Here is a 21,354-nt window from a genome sequence, read left to right as displayed (position 1 = left end):
CGGTGAGCTGCACGTGGGAAAATAATAAACTGGTATTGCTAGGAGTTTCTTAAAATACGTACGAGACTCCTGAGCCTTTTAGACATTTAGGTAACTTTCCAAATAGTTCATGGGAGGTTTAAGAAAAGGCAAATAGAATGAAATGCTTTCATATAACAAGAGGGAAATTACTGATCTTTCCACTTTGTGCTTCCACAAATACTGCTATGAGTTTGATATTCAGTAAAGAGTTAGAAAAATTTATTGAAATAAAAACCCAATGCTGAGAGACCACATTCTGATGGAACCACACAATATTGGGAGTGTATTGAATGCTACTTGTAGATGTGTCCTACATGATAGAAAATCTTTTCCCAGACCATTTGTGTCATGGATTATAACTCACTGTTGGGTTACAGTGAGTGGGGTCAGTTACTTAAACCTGCTTTATTGTTAATGCATATATTGTACAATTCATACATCTTTTACATAGTTTGTACAAGTTCTTTGAAACATTTATTGTTAAATATAATCTGTAAATTCTATAAGATATCTCCATCCTGGTATATGATTAGTTTTATTTTTCTGGGTAAATTTTTTTGTTTATTTATTGCAGTGATTTCATTAATAAAAATGCTACATAACAATAGAATTCTTAAGGAATGACACATTACACCAACATTGTCCAAAAGAACTAATTAATCAAACATGATTCATTTTAATGTAATTACTAAAGAAAGATATATCATTTTATTATGACGCTCTAGCCATACATTTTTCCAAATATGGTTACTTAACAGTAAATGTAAGATAACGATTCAGTAGTTACAATTTTAGAAGTCATTAGGATTGATATCCTCTGCCATAAGTGAATAATGATTTCAAATGCAATCAGAATTAATTTAATAAAAAAATGCCTTTGAACTAAGACAGATATAATGAATGACCAATCATTATTTTCTTGTTCCAAAGTAGCAGGGAAAAATTCAGTGTCTGTAAGTGTCTTTATCACACCTGGTTTGTAGGTGTGAAAAAACAAACAAACATATGAATCAAAGCACATGATATAATCCCAGTTCTCATAGTTCATTAACTCTCTTAGTAACAAGAGATCTGACATGGTACTTGGGGCCTTTATGTAAACTGAATACAAGCTGCATGGTGTTTGAAAGTTTTTAATATTTGAATAGACATTTTAATGATACACAGACACAGATAAGAGATGTGAGTAGACAGTTTGAGGTTGCAGACTCCCTCCTGCAGTGTGTTTAGCAGCAGGTACAAGATAAATATCCAAACAAAATCAGATTAAGAGATTCACAGAAGTGACTTTGCACTGGGTAGGTAAAGGGGGCCAGTGGGTGGCTTGGAAGGGATTTTGAGTTTTGTTTTTATTTTTCCTACTTTTACATCAGTGTAGTTTGGGTAAAAGAAAATGAATATAATGTTTACTTTTAGGCTACAGTAGGCCTGGGCAATTAAAAGAAAGGGCAGATTCTAAGTCTTATGAAAGGTCATTTTGAAGGTGACAGGTGATTCAGCAAGGACTAAGTAGGAGAAACTATCTCCATCTTAAATCACATTTCAATTGGGCAGTAACATTTGGACTTTGTGTTCTCCATTTTCAAATGAAAAAAAAAATTTTTTTTCCCTTCAAAGACCTTATCAATGACAGCTGAAGAATGGGGAGAAAGAAGGACCATGTTTAAGATCAATGTGTAACCATAAATTAAGAGGGAACATGAGGAGTATTTATTTTTAAAGAGGTCCCTTTAATTCCAGGGTTTCAGCCTGGTCACCCCTTTATAAAATTTTGAGGCAGATACTAAATGAATGACTGGGAGGAATAGAAACAGTTTCAAAAACTCCCTGGGCCTCTGTCTTATCTATGAGAGGTTTCCCCAAAAAAGTATTGTTCCAGATAGGACTTGGTTATTTCAGTTGGTATCTTTATCCTGTACCATATGCACTTAAAGCTTCAGACAGTCTTCTCATATCCTTTTTTTTAAATAGAAATCACACACACAAAAATACCTATGTATCAGTTTCTAATACCTAATAGGAAAGTCTTTTAGAATATTAAAATAGCAATAAGCAAATATGTACTATAAGATTAAACACTAGCATTGAAAACAAACAAACCAAAAACAAAGAATCAACTAAATTTTCTTCTTGTTTTTGCCCCCTCATATTCTGAACTTCATGATCATTGCAGGCAAGGGGCATAAAGAATTCTTGTATTAAAAAATCAGATTTATCTTTTGAAAATATTGTTGGGAAAGCACAGGTGATTTGAGTGGGAATGTTCTTTCTTATGAAAAGAGCCAAACAGGATCTGTCTCTAATAAATTAGTATACTCTTTTAAGATTAAAAATAGCAAAAACATTTTAAATAGTCTGATTATAGTTTCAACAAGTCAAACATACACTTCTATCTAGCCTATAGTTTTAAAGAGTCTATGTGGGTTTAACTTATCATCCCTCATTCCAATACAAAAAAAGAAAAGAAGAACCAAGTCATTTTTGAACATTAAGATATTCATAAAGACTGTATAAAGTAAAAAACAAAACAAAACAAAAAAACCCAAAACAAAAAAATCTTCACAGATTGTTAGCCATCTCTTTCAACGATTTCTCATAAATTCTTCTCTTTCCTTATCAGTAGATAACCCCCATCTCATAAGGAAATACTTTCCAACACTTCCCAATGAGATCAGTGATTGCTTTTTATGAGAGCTACTGCTCTTTGAGATGATTAGATGAAGGGAGAATATCTTCTATAAACCAGTAAATGCCAAAGAATGACTTAAGGGGGATATGGCAGAAGCTATTTTTAGCAGATTTAATCTATGCCTTTTTTCTCTTTGTTTTTATTTTCTCCACTTGCTGAATATCCGTTTTTAGAGCAGAGAGCACAAAAATCAATAAGTAACTTTATCATCTTTTGTTCTGCCAGTTGCCTGTAAGGTCCTCCCCGCCCTCCATATATACTCTATGCTCTTGATTAAGGTATTTAGATTGGATAATATATTGCTAATTTTTCTGAGTTTGAGAGCCGGCAGAATAATGGAGGCTTCTAACTTCAGAAAAATGCCATCTTCTGCCTCCACACCCCCAAACTCACAATTTGGTGAACAGTACACTACTTGTGAGTGATAAAAAGTTGAAAGGTGGTGGTGACTAGACCTAATGCTATTTTATTAAGCCATCTATCTATAGAATTGTTGTTTTCATACTTTAAAAAAATATGTCTATGCTTTCTTTTTTTTCTTTTTTTTCTCTTTTTTTTTTTTTTTTAGTCAAGTACTTTCTTAAAGAAACAATAGCACCACATTGGCATAGCTGGCCAAACAATAAATGGGAAAGCAAAATGTGCTACATCTTCCATTCAAGCAGTCTCCCAAGTGCATAAACTAGTAACAGAAACCCTGGAGCCACAGTGCATGAGATGGTTTCATCTACATAAACATTGACATTCCAAGGAGGGGATGGATTCTCAAGGGAGGCCAGGCTTTTTTTTTTTTTTTTTTTTTTCAATAAGATTTTCCAAGGAAGTGATTTCTTCTGAGTATTCCATTGGACCCTTAGGATGAGTGTGTGTGTGTGTGTGTGTGTGTGTGTATACATACATGCACATGCATGTGTGTATGGAGGAGTGGGTATTGCAAATTTTTCTCTATCTCTAGAAGAGTAGATTCTGATGTAAAGATACATTAACTTTTTCAGTGGAGCCTCCTCATCTTAAAGTCTTCAAAAGATACTGTTCTATTATTTGGGGAATTGGGAACAGAGATTTGATGTAGGTAATTCAGTATTGTCAGTTAAACTAGAACTAAGTCTGTTATTACCAATATTGACAGCTTTTTCATAAACATTTTGAAATTGCCTCATTTGAGAAATCAAAAGCAAAGCTTATAAAAGTTTTGACTTGTGAAATTTCAGGTGCTCCTTTCTATCAATCCTGTGTCATTCTGCTGTAGAGTATGGCATCAACTGACTTTTGAAGTTTTACATTGATTTGTCTTCTAGTTTTATTTCATTTTAAAATAAGATAGTTGAGTTAGTATAATTAGTTAATTTTTAATTCATTGATTTATGGTATAAAGGAGAGGATTATATGTTGGAAAAATTAAGAAAGATAATATGACTTTGCACATTTAAGCTTTCCTCACTGGGGTATTTTTGGCTGTGAATAGAATTATTAAGTGAATCAAATAAGTCATAGACACTCTTAGAATTACCATATTCAACTGTGTCTGGAAACTCATAGGTCTGCAGAGGATTACAGGTAAAGTTTTGCTGGGAAACAGTAATTTTAGAAGGTATACATAAAGAACACGAAATAAAAACCAGAAGTGCCATTTTGGGAAGAGGGGTCAAGCACCTAATTCCATCGAACACATCTGTCTGGAAAATAGATGAAGGGCAAAAATGAGTTACAGTTTCTTTTACATTTGTCTGTAGTGATCAGAACATTGCTCAGCATGACAGAAGTGCTCAATTCAAATAATGCTGAGGGTCTGAGGGTTTAAACACTTTTTGGCTGAGCAGAGGTACCTGCTCTATAGGCCTTCTTTTGGGTATGTCTGAAGATCCAGGAAGTCAGACTTTTTCTGGTCTCTCAACCCTGAGGTGAACCAGTGGGATGAAAACTAAAGCTGTTATTTTTGTTTTCTATGTACACTTTCTAAGAATAAAAGGGATACAATTTGCATGAAGTAATCAAGCCTGGTTGCTTTTCACCAAAAAGTTTGAAGGCAGATAAAAAGATCTAAATGATGGATGATTCATTGTTCTAATAAGAAAATCTTGATAAGCAGATGGGAAACATTTTCTAGGCCACCATGGGCCTGTCCTCTCTGTTGGATTTTCTTGATATCAATTTTCAGTTGAATGGATAAGATGCACCCACAGCGGGTCAGGGGTCACTTCTGTAAGCAGACATGAAGGAAAATTTCTAGTTTTGAAGGAAAATTTTGCCTCTTAACTAGCAACTCTAGTCAAGTATATTTTAACATAAATTAAAAAAAAAATATATATATATAAGTAAATACAGCTAAGGAGAAGCACAAATTTATTAAAGTAATTTTGTGATTTTTAAAAATTAGATATTATTTAAATATTTGAAATCTTAAATATTTGAAACCATTTTTTTAGATTGCCCAAAGAGAAAGAATAACTATATTGTTCAAAATGAATAAAGTTATCATTTATAATATCGCAAAAAGTATTACCACATTACTAGTAACTGCCCGGAAGAGTCAGATGGAGTAGTTGCTGTTTCACTGGTGGAAATCTTTTTTTTTTTCTTTTCTTTTCTCTCTTTTCATTTTGTATTCATAAATCCAAACGCAGAATTCAGATCAAATGTAAGTCAGACATTTCTAAGTTATTTTGAAAAGTGTTTTAAAGGAGATGGAGCTGTTAGCTTTTAACAACTAGATAGTTGGATAGTTCATTGGATAGCTTCATTGACAAGAATTAGCATGTCAGGAGCATTTGGCTAATCAATTTTCTAGCTATATTGCAGATGGGCTGTTTATAGAATTCCTGGCATCCCAGCAACTCAAGGGCTCTGACCGTGTGCCCTCATAGCAACCCAGGAGAAAATCTGGAGCGTTATCTTTTTAATCCTCATACCACCCCTGTGAGGTAGGTAGATGGCATATTGCCCCCATTTTGTAGATGAGGAAACTGAGGCACAGAGAGGTGAAGTGACTTGCCCAAAGTCACACAGCGGTGAGTCCAAGACAGAGTGGGCAGATGTTTGTTTCTTCAATGAGAAATAGAAACCAGGACGTTAAATTCCTAGCCTTCTGCTTTTTCCACTCCTCTCTAGACTCACCAATCAAATTTGCATCAGCGGACTTTGTGTCTTAAGTTTCTCTTGGAAGGCATAATTGCAGGAATTTTGCCTTCTTTCCCAAATGGATGGATTTTTAGTACCCTTCCTCTTTGTGTCATTTTTGGCTCCAGGCTTCTTTTGTTTTGCTTTCACCTTTTACCGTTTTGGCCAGACTCTTTCATATAACAAACTACAAAATAGCACCATTGTACTAAAAAACAGAGTTTTACATACTGTTTGTGATATATCTTGTATTCTTGATATGCTAAATTTACATAGTGCTCTATATGGAAAAAATAAAAAGAGAGAAATTACTAATCAGGTTGCACACTAACTCATCATTTGAAAGAAGTGTTGAGAGTTTGAGACTTTCTATGCTTAAAACATATGCCTAAAAATGATTGGCCTCAAAACTGCAACTACTTGCATTTTTTTAGCAGGATGTGGAAAAATAAAGCTTTGTGTCTAAAATAAATGCATCCAACTTATATTTGGTACAAATGCCACAGATGGAATCTTTTGGGTTAAAATCTTTTGGGTGTGCTACTGGACTGCTTGTTACTGCTCTTGAGGAGGCCAAATTTGGCAAATATAAAGATGATGAGGTGGGAGAGGGGGTGAAGATAGACAAACAAGATTATCAGACACTGTAAAACAAACGGCCTGTGTTGCGTAGAAAGAAGTGCAAATAAAAAAAAATTAATAAACCACTTAGACAAGGCTGCTGAATGAATGGCTCCAGCAGCCAAGACTCAGAGACAAATTTAGTGCAACTGGATCTATACAACGCCCATGCATTTGTGGCTCTTGAGAGGCAGGGACTAAGAAATATATATATATATATTTCTTTTTTTCTCTATAGAACATTATTGTTAAAGGATCAACAGCAATCTACCAACTCCAGGACCATTTTTGCAAGGTGCAAAGCTTTTAACAATCACTCTTAAAGACAATGTTGGAATGTTTACTTGTGTATTTCATTGGGGGGAAATGCCCATCTTTTGAAATGTCATCAAACTTATTTTTTGGTAGGTCTTCTGGTGTTTATCAGGTAACTCATACAGAGCAAAGGATCCTGCCGGTGGCATGTCATTCTTCACAATTCAGGACGGTCTTCCTACATTCTGTAGTTCTTGTTTCCTGCACTCCCTCTACTTGCGTTCTTCAAATGTACTTCCTAAAAATGAAGGAGAAAAAGTGACATTAACTTGAAGTTTTATGTACCCTACCCATCTATTTGTAACATGGGGTTTCAACCTTTCCTATTTTATGCCTCATCAGTCAATCTCATAGAGAGCTTGGGTCTGTTTTTTTTCCTAAGAAAGAAGTGGATAGGCCTTTAGTTTTTACTTTAGTCGAACCTCACTCAGGCTACTTTTATGTGCCCTTGGTGTCTTGAGGACCACAAATTGCTTTATAAACACACAGAAATATGTTTCTATTCAACTGCCGCCATCACAGATTCGTTGACAGGTAGGAGATTCTGAAAAATTGAGAATTCTGGCCTGTGGCATCTTTCCCCGGTGAAAGAAAAATTAAAAAAAAAAAAATTTAAAAACGAACACATTCTGGGGTCATCCTCTATTGTTTTATTGCATTTTGTTCTATTTTAATTATTGTAAAAAGGAGACATTTCTTTTTCATTTTTATCTTTTTCTTCTTTGGACAGAGGGAAAGTTTTAGAAGTAGAAGATTGGGAGATTTTATAATTGATTTAGAATCTATCAAATCACAGACATACTGAGCTGGGTTCAAATCTTGGCTCTTCCATGTTTAGTTATGTGTGAACTTGTGCAAATGGCAGTCTTTTGTGTCTCAATTTCATCTATAAACTGGCATAATAATAGTTCCTACCTGTAGGATTAAGAATTAAAGAATTAGGGGGGTGGGAGGGAGGGTCGGGTGGGTGATGGGCATTGAGGAGGGCACCTTTTGGGATGAGCACTGGGTATTGTATGGAAACCAATTTGACAATAAATTTCATATTAAAAAAAGAATTAAAGAATTAGTATTAGTATATAAGTAGACTTATAATAGTTCTGGCACATGGTAAGCACCATGTAAGTATTAGCTATTATTATTATTATTATTATTTACTCATTATTACTATTTTTCATCTTCATTGGAAAGTCACCTTCCTGGACTAAAAACCCTGGTTCCTTGCTTTGGTGCTACCATTCACTTATTAGCAAACAATGCTGTTATCCAAGGAATATTGAGTTTTGCTTAAAATAGAAGCCCTAGAGAGACATGTTTGTCTGTTCACTGTTATATCCGTATGTCCAAAACATGCTTGGAATATTGCAGTTGCTCAATAAATAGCCAGAGAATTAATTAAATGGATGACCATAATGGACCCTGTAATAATGTGAAGAACGAAGTCATTATGCTTTTCCTATGGTTATTATTTTATCCATGAATATATTTAAATAGCAAAGTTTATTTAGACAAATAAAATGTGAATTAAATCCAGGAAGAAATGGCATTTGCATGCATAAACATAAGGTGCTTCTCCTCTTGGTTTCACCTCTAGCCAGGAGGACCTTAGAGGAGAACATAATGAATAGTTATTGGTACAAAGTGAGGTCAAGAATCCGCAGTATCCCTTTTCCCCAGAACATGCTTTCATCATGACCCAAAACAAGAGTGCTTATTATGATGTCTGGAATCTCCAAATTCTTCCTCCTGGCTAAGGTAACAACTGCTCAATCCAATCATTCTTAGGAACTTAGAGGTCATTGTAAGGACCTTGGAGATTGCTGAGACCTGAGACCTGCAGAGTGTGAGAAGCTGGAACAAAATTAACTACAGTCTCTGGAAATAATATCTATTGGCTAAGGCCCATAGAGATTGGTAATTTTTTTTACACATATTTTCCAGCTGTACCTGGAACATTAGAGTTATCACCAAGTCCTTCAAAAAAACTAGTTAGCACTTTGTAAGTTGGTGGTCAATATCCTGTACTGACTGAATAGAAGGAAGATAGTGTCATTGTATAAATATGTTTATTAAAATAACTAGCTCAGTGGCCATCGAAAAAAGCTTGTGGGAGGAAGTTTGGCATTTGTACAGGATAGCTTGAAATGCCATCTGTTTAAAATCCTGGCACTTTCCCCCAAATATCATACAACTTTACCAAGTCCATTTAATGTTCATATGTTGCTGTACAAAACATCTACTGTTAAGCTACCAGTAAGTTTGTATTTCTAATCTTACATGTTATTCTGCTTGCTTAGGAATTCTGCCGACAAATGGAAGAAAGACAAATGGGGCTACAGAGTAGGATCACTACTGTCCCAAACTCCTTGAAACATTTCTGTTCAATACTCAGTGGACCCTGCTGATGGTAGGTGGCTCCCAAATGGCGATTATTAAGGATACCACTTCTCTACCAAACTGCTAGCCAAATAACAGGTCTAGAAATATACTAATTTGAGTTTGCCTTTTTTCTGTTTAACAGGCATACCAGCTTGGAAAAGAAGGTTTTTAAGAATCTGGATAATGCCCACATAGGAAAATGCTCAAGAATGAAATAGTAACAAATTAAAAGAAAGCTAAAGGAGGTGCTTAATCTCCAATCTTTCTCTCAAACCAAATTAATCCCAGATTTACAGAATAAAAAAATTCAGGTATCTTCTATATTTCCCTCTTCAGATTCATGAAGGCCACAGCAAAAAGGATTGAGTTTAGATTGGTCAATCATATAGATCTTATCCTTTTCCCCAACAGAGAGATTCTTTTTCTTTTCTCTCAAAGTGGAGGTGTAAAGTGTCAGTCTGAGCACAGGGATACTCTGGCCTATTTCTTCTGGGTCTGCAATGCCGACATTGCAGCAAAACCATGAGCAGAAACTCACTTGAGTAGAGCAGACATTGCTCCAAGTAGCATGGTTCCCATGCACAAACGCGTAAGGTGGAGGCCATTCAAAACCAGCTGGGATGCTGTCTGGTTTGCATTTGGCTCTCTTCCCAGGTTCTCACATGTGACTTCTTTGTTGCAGACAATGATGGTGACAAAACAAAAGCACTCAGGGATTTGGTCTCAGTCGCATCTGTTGCTTTGCTCATTGTCTTAATTTAATTATGCCGGCCACCCTTGACAATGGGCAGCAAGTGGAGGCATGTTAGAAGCAGCCGGAGCTGGCACCCACTTTCAATGCACTTCTTGAGGGTTATGAAACTGTCCCACATTCAGCCAAGCAAAAACTTTTCACTTCAACAGCTTGTCCAAGACAAACAAACCAGCTGAAACTGTTTCTAGTATGCAACTAGACAGATTTTTGAAAGGAAAACAGTAGTGAGTAAATACTGTTTCCTATTGACACCAGGGAAGGTAAGATTATTTAAAAAAAAAAAAAAAAAGTTGGTCCTCTAGCTCACTCAGGTTGGTTGAGGAAATTTATCACTCTGAAGGAAACCAACTCATCAGGGAATATGTTTCAAGGTCCTAATATGCAATATACATTATAACACATTATGTACCATGCACAGATATTTAGGAAGCAGAAAAATGCCCTGAAATGTTGCATGACATTCACATTCTCCCATTGTCTTTTGGCTCTTATCCTAGCTCCTAACTTTATAAAGGAAAACAATCCACAAACTTTTTGATTAAAAAGATCACTGAGAGCTAATAGCAATGGCAGTAACAGTAACCTTGATTAACATTTGCAGACACATTATACTTTACACAGTGATCTCTAGTAAGGTGATATTATTTGCTTCAGTCCATTTATAATCTGAGGCTTGCTAACATTTGGTGACTTGCTTGAGGTCACATAAGAACAAATTGATAGACCTAGGACTAATAATAAAACAATTTATTATTTAAATAAGATAATTTTATCACTTAGGGGCTGGGCACTATATTATGTATGTTAATTGCATATATTTTTCTTAATCCTTCTAGTTCTCTTGGGGATGGACACTATGTCTTGCCCATTTTACCTTGAAGGAATCTGAATCTTAGAAAACTTGCCTAATTTTTTATAAGGAAGATGTGACCATGGTTGGGATTTGTACCAGTTCCCTCTGATTCTGGAGCTCATCAGTTAGCCACTCTACCATATTGCTTCCCCAGAAGATAAAACAATATTGGGTGTTTCAAAATCCAAATCTCTTTCCAATGACAATAACTGACAATGTTATGAGCTGCCCATGATCCCAGATGGTGGTAGATTCTTGTTTAAAGGGTAAGGCAAGACTCTAAACTCAGGAGTAGGGTGCCCTCCCTGACCACAAGTGTGAGTTGGGCCCCATGTCTATTATTATTGATAGAAATCTAGTAGCACAATATTCAATTAGTAAGAGTGAACCCTGTGGATATTATAAGCCCTTTTTTTGCTGCCTATCTTTATGAGATTTTGCCTGAGAAACAGTATCTAAAAGCAGGATGATAATAGTCTCTTTAAATTTCAGAAAGGAAGTAGTGATGTTTTCAATAGACTGTTTCCATCTCAACTACTCCAAACAAGTAAGTATTGTATGACATAAAGTCTAAGAAAAGCCTGGCACCCTATAAAAAAATGCTGGGAAGTTATTGTCCAGCATGGAATATCAGCAGCTATTGTATAGCATAAAGTCATAATTCAGCATTGACCTTCTGTTAAAAAGGGCAAAATGAGGAAAAAAGATCATATAATTGGAAAGATCACCCACATATCAGCTCTTTACCTGTTGAAAAAAACATGTTATAGCTATTTTGCTGGTTTGGCCTGGAGACACATGAAATTGTGGAGAGTGGTTTAAATATTTCAGTATCAACTTTGATATCTCTTTACTTCAGGGAATCACAAGTTCAAATTCCATGAGAGTTGGGTCAGCCTTTCATCTCTGGGAGCCAAGAGAGTAAGTGTCATGCAATCTACTCAGCGCTTTGGGGTGTGACTTTTAAAACCAAAGGACAAAGGTGCACATTCTGAGAGGCTGGTAGGATGGTTGCCTCTTTAGCAAAGTGAAAGGTATATAGACTGGACACAATGTCAGTCTGTTCAGACTCTTATTTTTTTTGGAAGTTACCTCATCCTACTTTTTCTGTGGTTATGATGGTAATGGCCATTTTTCCAATATTACCCTTTCCTCTAGCCATGGGGAATGGCCCAGAGCTGGCACCTCACCCAATGCCAAGACTGAGTTTGGTGGGGATAGAAGGTTACCCATTCCTGAGAAACACGAGATTCCTTTGTTGGCAAACTTTCAGTTCAAGGACTCCCTAGTGACTTTTCTGAACTTTTCCTTAGCCTGTATGGCAGTATAGGACACTTTCACCCAATGTTCTCTCTCCCTCCCCTTCTCCTTCACTTGGGGTCAGACTTGCATTGTGTTCTGAGGGCTTGCCCAGGCTTCCTCGTTCCTCCCCTATTTCCTTTCACACTGGTATTTTTCCTAATGAAATCCTACTCTTTAGCCTAGTCTCATCTTGGTTTCCCCAAAGACCTAGGCTCACATACCTGGTATAGATCCCATCTCCCCACGTAGGAATTCAGGGACCTTTGACAATCACTATATTGCTCTCTCCTTCTCAGTTTCCTCTTCTGTAAAACGAAAGAGTGGGGTAAGGGTACCCACCTCATAATGTTGTTATGAGTGCATGTGTTTACCCTTACACATTTACCTGGCATAGTTGTGTGTGAGAAAGCCTACTATTTCAAGGGCCCTTGATTTTGATCTATTCTGTGAACTCATTTATTAGCAACATCAGTCTGCTCAGGCTTCTTTGCTATCAGAGTTTACTCTGCCTCTATCTTTGTTGGAGTATTGATGTGCTACAGAGTACTGTATGTGTTTGTTTCCCCACTGAAAAGTAAGCTCCTTGAGCACAAGTAGCATGTCTCCTTCATCTCCCTACCCTCCCCATAGACATGGTGCTTTGAGCAAACATAGCAAACCAGGAAATTCTTGCTAAATTGTTTAAATTTTTCTGAAGAAGTAGTGCAATGGAGTTCAGGCCAATAGCAACCCTTGCATGGTGTCCTACTTTTACTGTCCTCTTCACAGGGACAAACAGCACAGAGCCCCTCCTGTCTTGCAACTCACAATTAGTAGGTTGTGGCACAAGAAATATCAATGGAAAAATGCAGAAAAGAGAGGGTGGTACATGGTTAACACAATGGAGTCCATTTTGAGTATAGATTCTGGTCTGGCCACTTGTTAGAGCAAGACTTTGGCAAGACTTTTAGCCTTACTCAGCCCAGGTTTTTACATCTATACAATGGGGGATAATTTTAGTATTTACCCTACAGGCTAATGGTGAAGATTAACTGAAATAATTCACTATAAACCTTACCACAGGGCTTGTGCTTAATAAATACCAGGTGTTCTCACTGCCCACCCCCCATTTTTATAGTTATTGTTGTCAAAGAGCATCCCATGGCAGGGTGCTGTCCTTTCCCTGGCTGGAGAAAGGGAATCTACTTATTGGGTGCTCAGAGCTCCCTTGAGTGCTGGGATACCAGATGTATACCTCTTTTTTTTTAGTGACTGGTACATCCCTAGGAATCCCCGGGATTTAGGGAATTTATATTTGTCCCATAATTATTCACAGATTATCCTGATTTAGCAACTTTCTTACTCTTCAAAAGATACCACCTGACTCCATTTAAATATTTCTGTCTGTGATGTAAGAAATCACTACCAAAATTGTTTAAAAGCCTGGGAAAGAAATAAAAGGCAAAAAAAGGCACTGAAGGGTATTTTCCCTCATTGGCAAGAGGTATTTACGTTGCCTTTAATAGTCTTGAAGGATGTTGTAAAACACTTCAGGGTTCAGTCTGCTTAGACTGTTGATTTTATGGGCAGCTTGTTTAGTTAGCTGTTTGTGTTTGTGTTACATTTTTAAATTAAAAAAAAAAAAGATTAAGCACACTATCTTTCCCAGAAGGAGTTGATTTTGGAATTGCTGAAAGGTTCAAATGTTGTGGTATTTTAAAAAGTGAAACACCAGATTCTAGCAATTTCACTGATATGTGCTAAAGATTCAGCACATTTTTACCTAAAAACTGGATTTGATTATTTTTTTCTCTCAAGCCTCCAAAATGCCATTGTTTCATCTGACATACAACTTATGCAGGGGTACTTACAGTGGTGTATGCAGTGATTTATCTTACAATGTTCTAAGGCCCAGGGTTGTACCTTTCAGTGTCATTTCAACACCATAGTGAAGAGTTCACAGAATCGGTAGGAAAGGGTGTTGTCCTCCTCCACTCATTCTTTGTGTGTGTGACACATCTGGGCAGAACACTCAAATGTTGTGTTCTAAATTTTCCTCCTCACTGAGTTGAGAGAAATTTTGGAAGTTTGGAAGGCTTGTCTGAACTTTTAGGATGAACAAAATAACACTATGACAAGTTAAAGTGATTTGCATCTGTTTGAGGTTGATGGGAGCCTTTCAGCATATAAAAGTAAACACACATGGTGCCAGACGGAGCTTTTCCAGGACAAAAACATGGCACAAGAACAATTCATGAGTGTATAGTTTTTAGAAATCAGAATTGCTTCATTGTGCCATCATCACTTTTACCTCCATCCTAATATTCGTTTGAAGAAGGAAGCATGTCATTATTTACAGAAGGACAAGCCAGAGCATCCACTAGTGGCCTAAGTCAACCAATACTGACAAAGTAACAGTATGATACTATATATTTACTGATTCATTTATACTTTTCTTATTTTCTGGTCCTGCAATGCCTCATGAAACTACTCAAGCATGCCACACTCACACCATGACATGAATATTGCATACCCTCCAAGTCTACAACAGTCCAACTGATTAGAAATTCTTGTCCAACCCTCAGCCTGCCATGGTCTTGAACCTAATCATTTGAAATTTTTGTTTTGCCATAACTGTGATCTATGGCTAAGAAAAGAGCACATCATATTTTCACAGATGGCAGAGATGGCTGGTCTTTGATTGCTTGACCTCCTGGAGCTGGCCAGACAGAGAGCCCCATGCAAGCATTTATATATTTTACACAGAATTATATTAAAACTTTTGACATATGAATCCCATCTTGGAAGCCTGGGCCTCTTGGTCAGTTTGGGTTTGATGGAAAATCTCTTGGTCCCTCATTGGGAACTTAGGTATTATTTTACCAGACAGAGGAGTTGCCATCATGTGCAGCCTTTCATAGGTCTTACTCTTAACATCCTACCTTCTTACAGAAATTCTGATCCTACCAGTTAGAGGAGCCAAGGAGGATGGTAGAAACGATTGCCACCTTCTTTCCAGACTGACAGTGACACATGCCTACTCAAATAAATGTATGTTCCTTTATTTGATCCAATGGGAACAAATGTGTATGCCCAAGTGAATTGAGGAGGTTAGACGTTTATGGTTACAGAAGGGGAACATGGTAGAAAAAGGCAGTTAATAGTTTTTGCCAATACCCCCAATCTCTAATAGAAATAGGGGAAGAGAATGCTGGAACGAAGACAGGCTGGATGCAATGACTTTTGTGCTAAGTCAAGAATTAGGCCTGAAAATTTCTATAGTTGCAAATTGGTTCTGTATGAAAGTTTCTGTTTTCTGATTTATAGAGTCACTCTCTTTCTCTATAGATCAGATTGGAAGTAGTTGAAATCCTTCGACCCTTAGGTACAACAGAAAGAAAACCAACTTCTTTCTGCCCCCTCAGTAATGTTTCCTTTATTTCCTGAATAATATTTAACTTAGAACTAAACCTGGGCCTTTGAGAAGACAAAGGGATAATGTGATTTCTCCTGAACGATGATTAGTTTTCCATAAGAATGTGCCTTCAGTGAAAGAAAAGCAAGGAAACTGCATTTATCTATACTTTTGGAAAGTGATTCACCCTAAATTCCTAGTGATTGAAACAATACTAGAACACAAAACTATACAAACACACACACACACACATGCACGCACGCACGCACGCATGCACATGGAGAAGGTAGAGAAAAGAATCCCTTTCTTCTCAAAGCTATTTTCTGTAGTTAATTACAGATTGTAAATTACCAGCAAGGGCATTTAAAATTAAAATTAGTTGGTTGTACCAATAAGCATTCTTATTTCTATCAAACTTCTATCAAACTTCCACTTTTTCAAAAGAGTTAGTTTCCTGACTAAAGGTCTTAAAACTGTAACCACATTAGTTAATAAAATAAAGCTAGGAATTTTCCAAAATGTTTTCTAGCTTTTGTTACTTATCTAGCAGTAGCCCATCAGATCTGTAATTGAGCTTCTAGTATATGGTGAGAACTTTCCTGGCTGCTCTCAAGAAGGATCAGATATGGACTCACAGGCCCATTGTCCCACATCGCACATAATTTCCCTGCTGTTCTCAATTTCTATTTCTCTCTTTTTGAGTTTAAATATAAGTCTGTCTTTCTAAGCAATCTCTTTTGGTTGGTGGATACAAGTGAGGTAGCACTAAAGGCATAACAGTGCCCCATTAAAGATGAACCCCAATGTCAGGGAAAGGTGCTCAAATTTCAGTTAATACCCTGAGGATGGAGAAGCTGATTTTGACCTGGAAGTTTGGTAGCCATTGAGGAACATTTGCTAACCTCACCCGCTCCTTTAAAAATGGATTTGTCTTGCTTATTAGGTCAGTAAATACTGTCACTGATTTTCAAAGAAATCTGGTAGCTGGGCCTTCATTCATTTTGATGAGCATACAACCTGAGGAATTCTTCACTGAAAGAAAAGCCAAGAAACTCTGTTTACCTATAATTTTGGAAAATGATTTACCCCAAATTCCTAACCTCATAAAAGGGCATTCTGCTGCTGCTTCACCTAAAACAGTTTATCTTCTTATTGCTACCAAAGGCTTCCACTTTAACTTCAAACTATCAACTTTGCCCTTGTTTTAAAAGTCAACTCCATGTTACCTAGTAAATAGTGCAAAAGCCCTATTCCTTTCACATAGACAAGTAAAAAGAATAGACTTCATCTTTCCCCATGGATGTTAATATACTTAAGAAACTGCAAAATGTATTACTTAAGAAAACATTATTTCTTGGTGGTGGTTGGTGGGAGGGAGGTGGTCAAGGGGTGACGGGAGGGAGAAGGGTCTCTTTGAGGACTCTTTTTTTTTTTTTTTTTTTTGCTTCTTTTTCCACCCTTACATCCTAACAGCACGCACATTCGAAGCTGTATGAGCTTTTGTTTGTTTTCAAGAGATGTTTGAAAGAAGATCAAATGCCTGTGAAAGGCACTGGATTGGCAGCCCTAGAAACTGAAATGTCCCGGAAGCTGTGTGAGCCCGGAAATATCCCACATTTCTATTTACTTTGGCAATTTTACTTAAAACTAGTAAGAGCTGGAGTTCATGCTACAATTAAATTTTCCTCAGGCACCATGAAATGAAAACACATATTACATTTGATTTTAACTGGTTGAGAAAAATGGTGGTTTTTTGAAAGTTCATTCTGTGACCTTGAAGTAAAAGTTAGCAGTTCCTCACATGGGAGAGCTGAGCTTCCATTTAAGTTGGAATTATTCATAGCACTGGTGTTCTCTGGGTTGGAAGGGCTCTTAGATCACTGAGTTCCCTTCTATCATCTGCTTGAAACCCTACAATTCAGAAGTGCTGAAAATTCACCAGAAAGTGCTGGCAAAGTTGGCCTCGAAGGTTTTGGTGATACAAGACTCACTTCCACATGAAGAGATCTGTTTCTTTTTCAGATGGCTCGAATTTTCAGAACTAGGTAAAATAATATTAACTAAAACTCTAATAGTGATTACTATGTGCCAGGTACCATTTTAAGCAATATAAAAGTTTGTGCACACACATTCACATACATAATCTCGATAAATTCTCACAATTGTAGGAGACAGATTCAATCAGCACCATCATTTGACAGATGAGTAAAATAAGGCACAGGTAAATGACATGATTTGCCCAAAGGCCACACCACCGGTAAGTGAGAATCAGGATTTGAACCCAGGCAGTGTTCTTAGCCAGGTATTCTTAACTACTATGTTTTATTGCCTCTTCAGTCCTTATAACTCTCCTTCATGCCTAGTACAGAGGATGGCACATTGTAGGTGCTCAATAAAAATATTTTTCAACAAATTTATTTCAGGATCATGATTCCTTATATCTTCCCATTTGTTTTACACACAGTCAATTTGCCCTAAGAGAAACAGTAGAATTTTAAATGATGATCAATACTCTGCCTACTTCAAGAAAGCAGCAAGGAGAGAGATAGGTACATAACATTCACTATAAAGTACTACTCAGACAGTTGCCACCTTTAGCAGTAGGTCCATGAATGATTTCAATTTAAGCTATAGAGGGAAGTTCTAAACAGGCAAGACTTGGGTCAGTGCAACTCCTTTGCTCTCCTTTTTTTACTGTGTCCTTGCCCTGCTATCCTATGCCAGGACAAGAGGAGTCATTTCATCTCAGCAATGCTACTCATTTTTATGGTCTTTCTCTTCCAGTATTAAGCTGCATATAACAAGTATTTGTCTGTCTATTTCATCCATCCATCCATCTAGCATTATATGCCATGTATCACTAGGTGCTTAGTATTGATACTAGAAAGGAGGAGATGGAAAGACTATAATAGATGCTTCCTGTTTACCTCGTTCATATTATTCAGAAATCATGTTAGGAATTCAAGATGACTGCTTTAGAGTTGATAAAACCCATTCTAAGAAGAAGTGTATTATAAGCCATAGTGTGAGAGTTAAGCATTCTTTAACTAGAAAGTTCTATTCCTTTTTTTTTTTCTTTTAAAGTCTTTGCCTTACTTCTTTTGAATGAAGTTTATTATAGAGGATAATTAATAGCTTATTCAAAGCCTTGAGTCATAATTGACATTTACTCAGTCAACAGTGAAATAGGGAAGAGAAAATCTCTAAGGAACATTTCCATAGGACACAAATCATTAATTCTTCTGAGGAACTTGAAGAGCCATCTGTGTTTGCAGGCTACTCTCAGGTGGTAGTCACAGTAAATATTGGCTTATGCCTGAGACTGGTTCCAAAGCATGGATGTCTTAGCAGAAGAACTCAGCATCTCCTGAATAAGGTGGCTGGCTAGATGGGCTTAGGCACCAGCCTAGCTTTTGTCATTTCAGATCAGCCAGCCTTTTGTAACCACAGCAGAAGTGGCTTGGCTCCCATTTGGGGCTTTGACATGCTTCTGACTGGACATTTTCCTCCTGGGCTAAGTCTTGGGCATGGCCTTATATGTTTTGTTATGTTATGTTATGTTATGTTATGTTATGTTATGTTATGTTATATTTATTATATAATCCTGGGTTTTCACTGGACCATAGAGGAAGAATGATCCTGAAGTAGAAATACAGCAGGGACATGAAGGACCAGGCAGAAAGTTTCCTTTATACCATGACATCTTCAAAGTAGGTTACTTGGATGAAATGCTTCACTTCTTGGTTTAGTCATCTTCTTACCCAAAGTCTCATTATTTGCTTGACTGACCACTTTTCTCTTATACCCTCTCTCAGCATTTATAATTCACAATTTGGATGATCTGGAAACTTTTTGCTTTATATCTATTAAGACTCTAACCCTACTAATTAAATCAGAGACGCTGAAGGAGAAGATTTACAAGACCTAAATTCTGTGATTCTACTTAGCTCTTTTTACCCTCAGGGAAATCCAACCCCTTGCTCTCGTTCATGTTCTTCCTTCTGGTGGAAAAATATTGAATTAATGGAAGATTTCATCTGCCTATTTCTGCCCCATATTTTCCTTTTGGAATTCTTTCTTAGTCCATGTTGATTATGTGCTCTTCTCTGCTGGCCAGAAGGAGGGCAGCTTAGAACTCAAGTACGTCTTTACCCTTTTGTGGATCTCTGTATCCTTGTCTTTAAAATGAAAGGATTGAACCAATGAACTTCAGCTCTAAAGTAACACGGTCCTAGGGTTTCCATGGAACAGAAACTCATAGGATTTCATATATGAAAACCTAGATTTGTGCATGTGTTTGTGTGTGTATGTGCATGTGTGTGACAGAGACAGACATACAGGTTTATAGGAGATAGAATCAGAAGGCAGTGATCAGACATTAGGAACTGTTCTGGGCTGAATTGTGTCTCTCCTCAGCCATTCATATGTTGAAGTCCTGACTCCCAGTACCTAGAGTCCTGACTCCCAATACCTAAACTGTTTCCTATTTGGAGATACGGTATTTACAGAGGTAATTTAGTTAAAATGAGGTCAACACCTTCACCTGGACTTTCAGCTTCCAGAAATGTGTGAAAATGTCTGTTGCTTAAGCCACCCAGTCTGTGGCGATTGTTATGGCAGCCCAAGCAGACCAATACATCTTTTATATCTGATTCCAAAGTGCAAAAAAAGAAAAGGTTCAATGACTCCTCTTGCAGGTTACCCCACAGGCCTCATAGGCCTTTAAGCAAATACTGGATGCCCTTTGGCCTCAACCTGGACTTGACTAAGAAATGCAGCCTCCAATGACACTGCAGGAAAGAAAATCTGGGAACTTCTATGACACAATTCAGTCTTGCTGAGAATTTTGGGCTAATATTTAACTCTGGACATATATTGACATGGGCAATTCTTCTATAATAGCTTCACACAAGATTTTAAAATACATGTAAAAGCCTTGAATTTTGTCTTAATCCTTTAACTCTCATTTGTTTTTGGGGGGAGGGGAATGTAGTGTCTTATTTGCCTTTTTTATAATTTTTGTTCTTTTTTCATTCTTGCCACTGTCTTTCTTTGGACTTCCTTGAGCATTACGTTTTTCTTTTCCATTGTCTCCATGTTTGTTATCCACATTCTACAACAGGTTACTTCTCTTCCTTCCATCACATTCATTATCTAGCTCCACCAGGCCTACTGTTCTTCATTCCTCTATAGCACTTCCCACTTTTCTTTATCGCTGTCTGCTTCTCTCTCATCGTCCTTGCCTCTGTCTGCTTAGTCCTTCTCTCCTCCATTTTCCTTTTTTGCCTCTGTGTTCAGTTTCTAGCTCCAGTCTCCCTTCTCTGCTCTTTCTTCTTTCCTTTCATCTGCTGACTTGCTTCCGTCCCCACCTTCTGCTCCCCTCCTGGGTGTTTCTTTGGCCCACCTTTCCTTCTCCTCTGAGACTTCGTTTTCTTGGTGGTAGATGGGGGATGATACTGTAAACATCACAAAAATAATTGCATTGAGAACAGATGGTTCCCTTGGTGTCCCAGAAGACAGAGCCTTTGAGTCAGCCCAGAATGCCCGGGATCCATGTGGTACAGGAGACAGCATTGGTGCTGGAGGGATGTCTAGGCCTCAGTCACAAGAACCAAGCTTCTAGAACTTTGGGACTTATCTCTAATCCCCACCCCCTCCCCAACTAGAAATTGAGAGGCACTGAGCCACCTAGGAAGAGAAAGAATTAACCTGTCTTTGTCCCCACAAGCACACTTCTCAGCCACATTCTCCTGAGTTACTTCTGTGGTGCTTCCTCCCTGACTCACCCATTGGCTACTGTGTTCTCTCTGCACCAGACTGTGCCCAGTCCCTTTCCATCATTCAAGCTGGCTCCCTGGGGTCACATCTCTGCTAAGCTCCCTGGTCCTCCTCCAGGCTCAGCTGCAGTT

At 37.4% G+C, this 21,354-nt stretch overlaps 1 protein-coding gene across 7 annotated transcripts in view; it reads right to left on the bottom strand.

Annotated features, from left to right (window-relative positions):
• Positions 1 to 218: 218 nt before the first annotated feature.
• Positions 219 to 21,354, bottom strand: part of IGF1 (insulin like growth factor 1) — a 77,986-nt gene continuing 56,850 nt past the window's right edge. For 3 of the 7 annotated variants that reach the window (XM_058741596.1, XM_058741595.1, XM_058741597.1), the window contains exon 4: positions 219 to 7,001. In XM_058741596.1, the coding sequence (XP_058597579.1) occupies positions 6,942 to 7,001 (60 nt within the window). In that variant the 3' untranslated portion in view covers positions 219 to 6,941. Of the gene's footprint in view, positions 7,002 to 17,844; positions 20,902 to 21,354 lie in introns of those variants that run through there. The other 4 variants (XM_058741592.1, XM_058741591.1, XM_058741594.1 and 1 more) reach the window with 2 other exon arrangements.

Source organism: Neofelis nebulosa, chromosome 8, assembly GCF_028018385.1.
Source record: "Neofelis nebulosa isolate mNeoNeb1 chromosome 8, mNeoNeb1.pri, whole genome shotgun sequence".
NCBI classification, from domain to species: Eukaryota; Metazoa; Chordata; class Mammalia; order Carnivora; family Felidae; genus Neofelis; species Neofelis nebulosa.
Note: the sequence above shows the minus strand (reverse complement) of the source record. Positions and strands in the feature narration are given on the sequence as shown.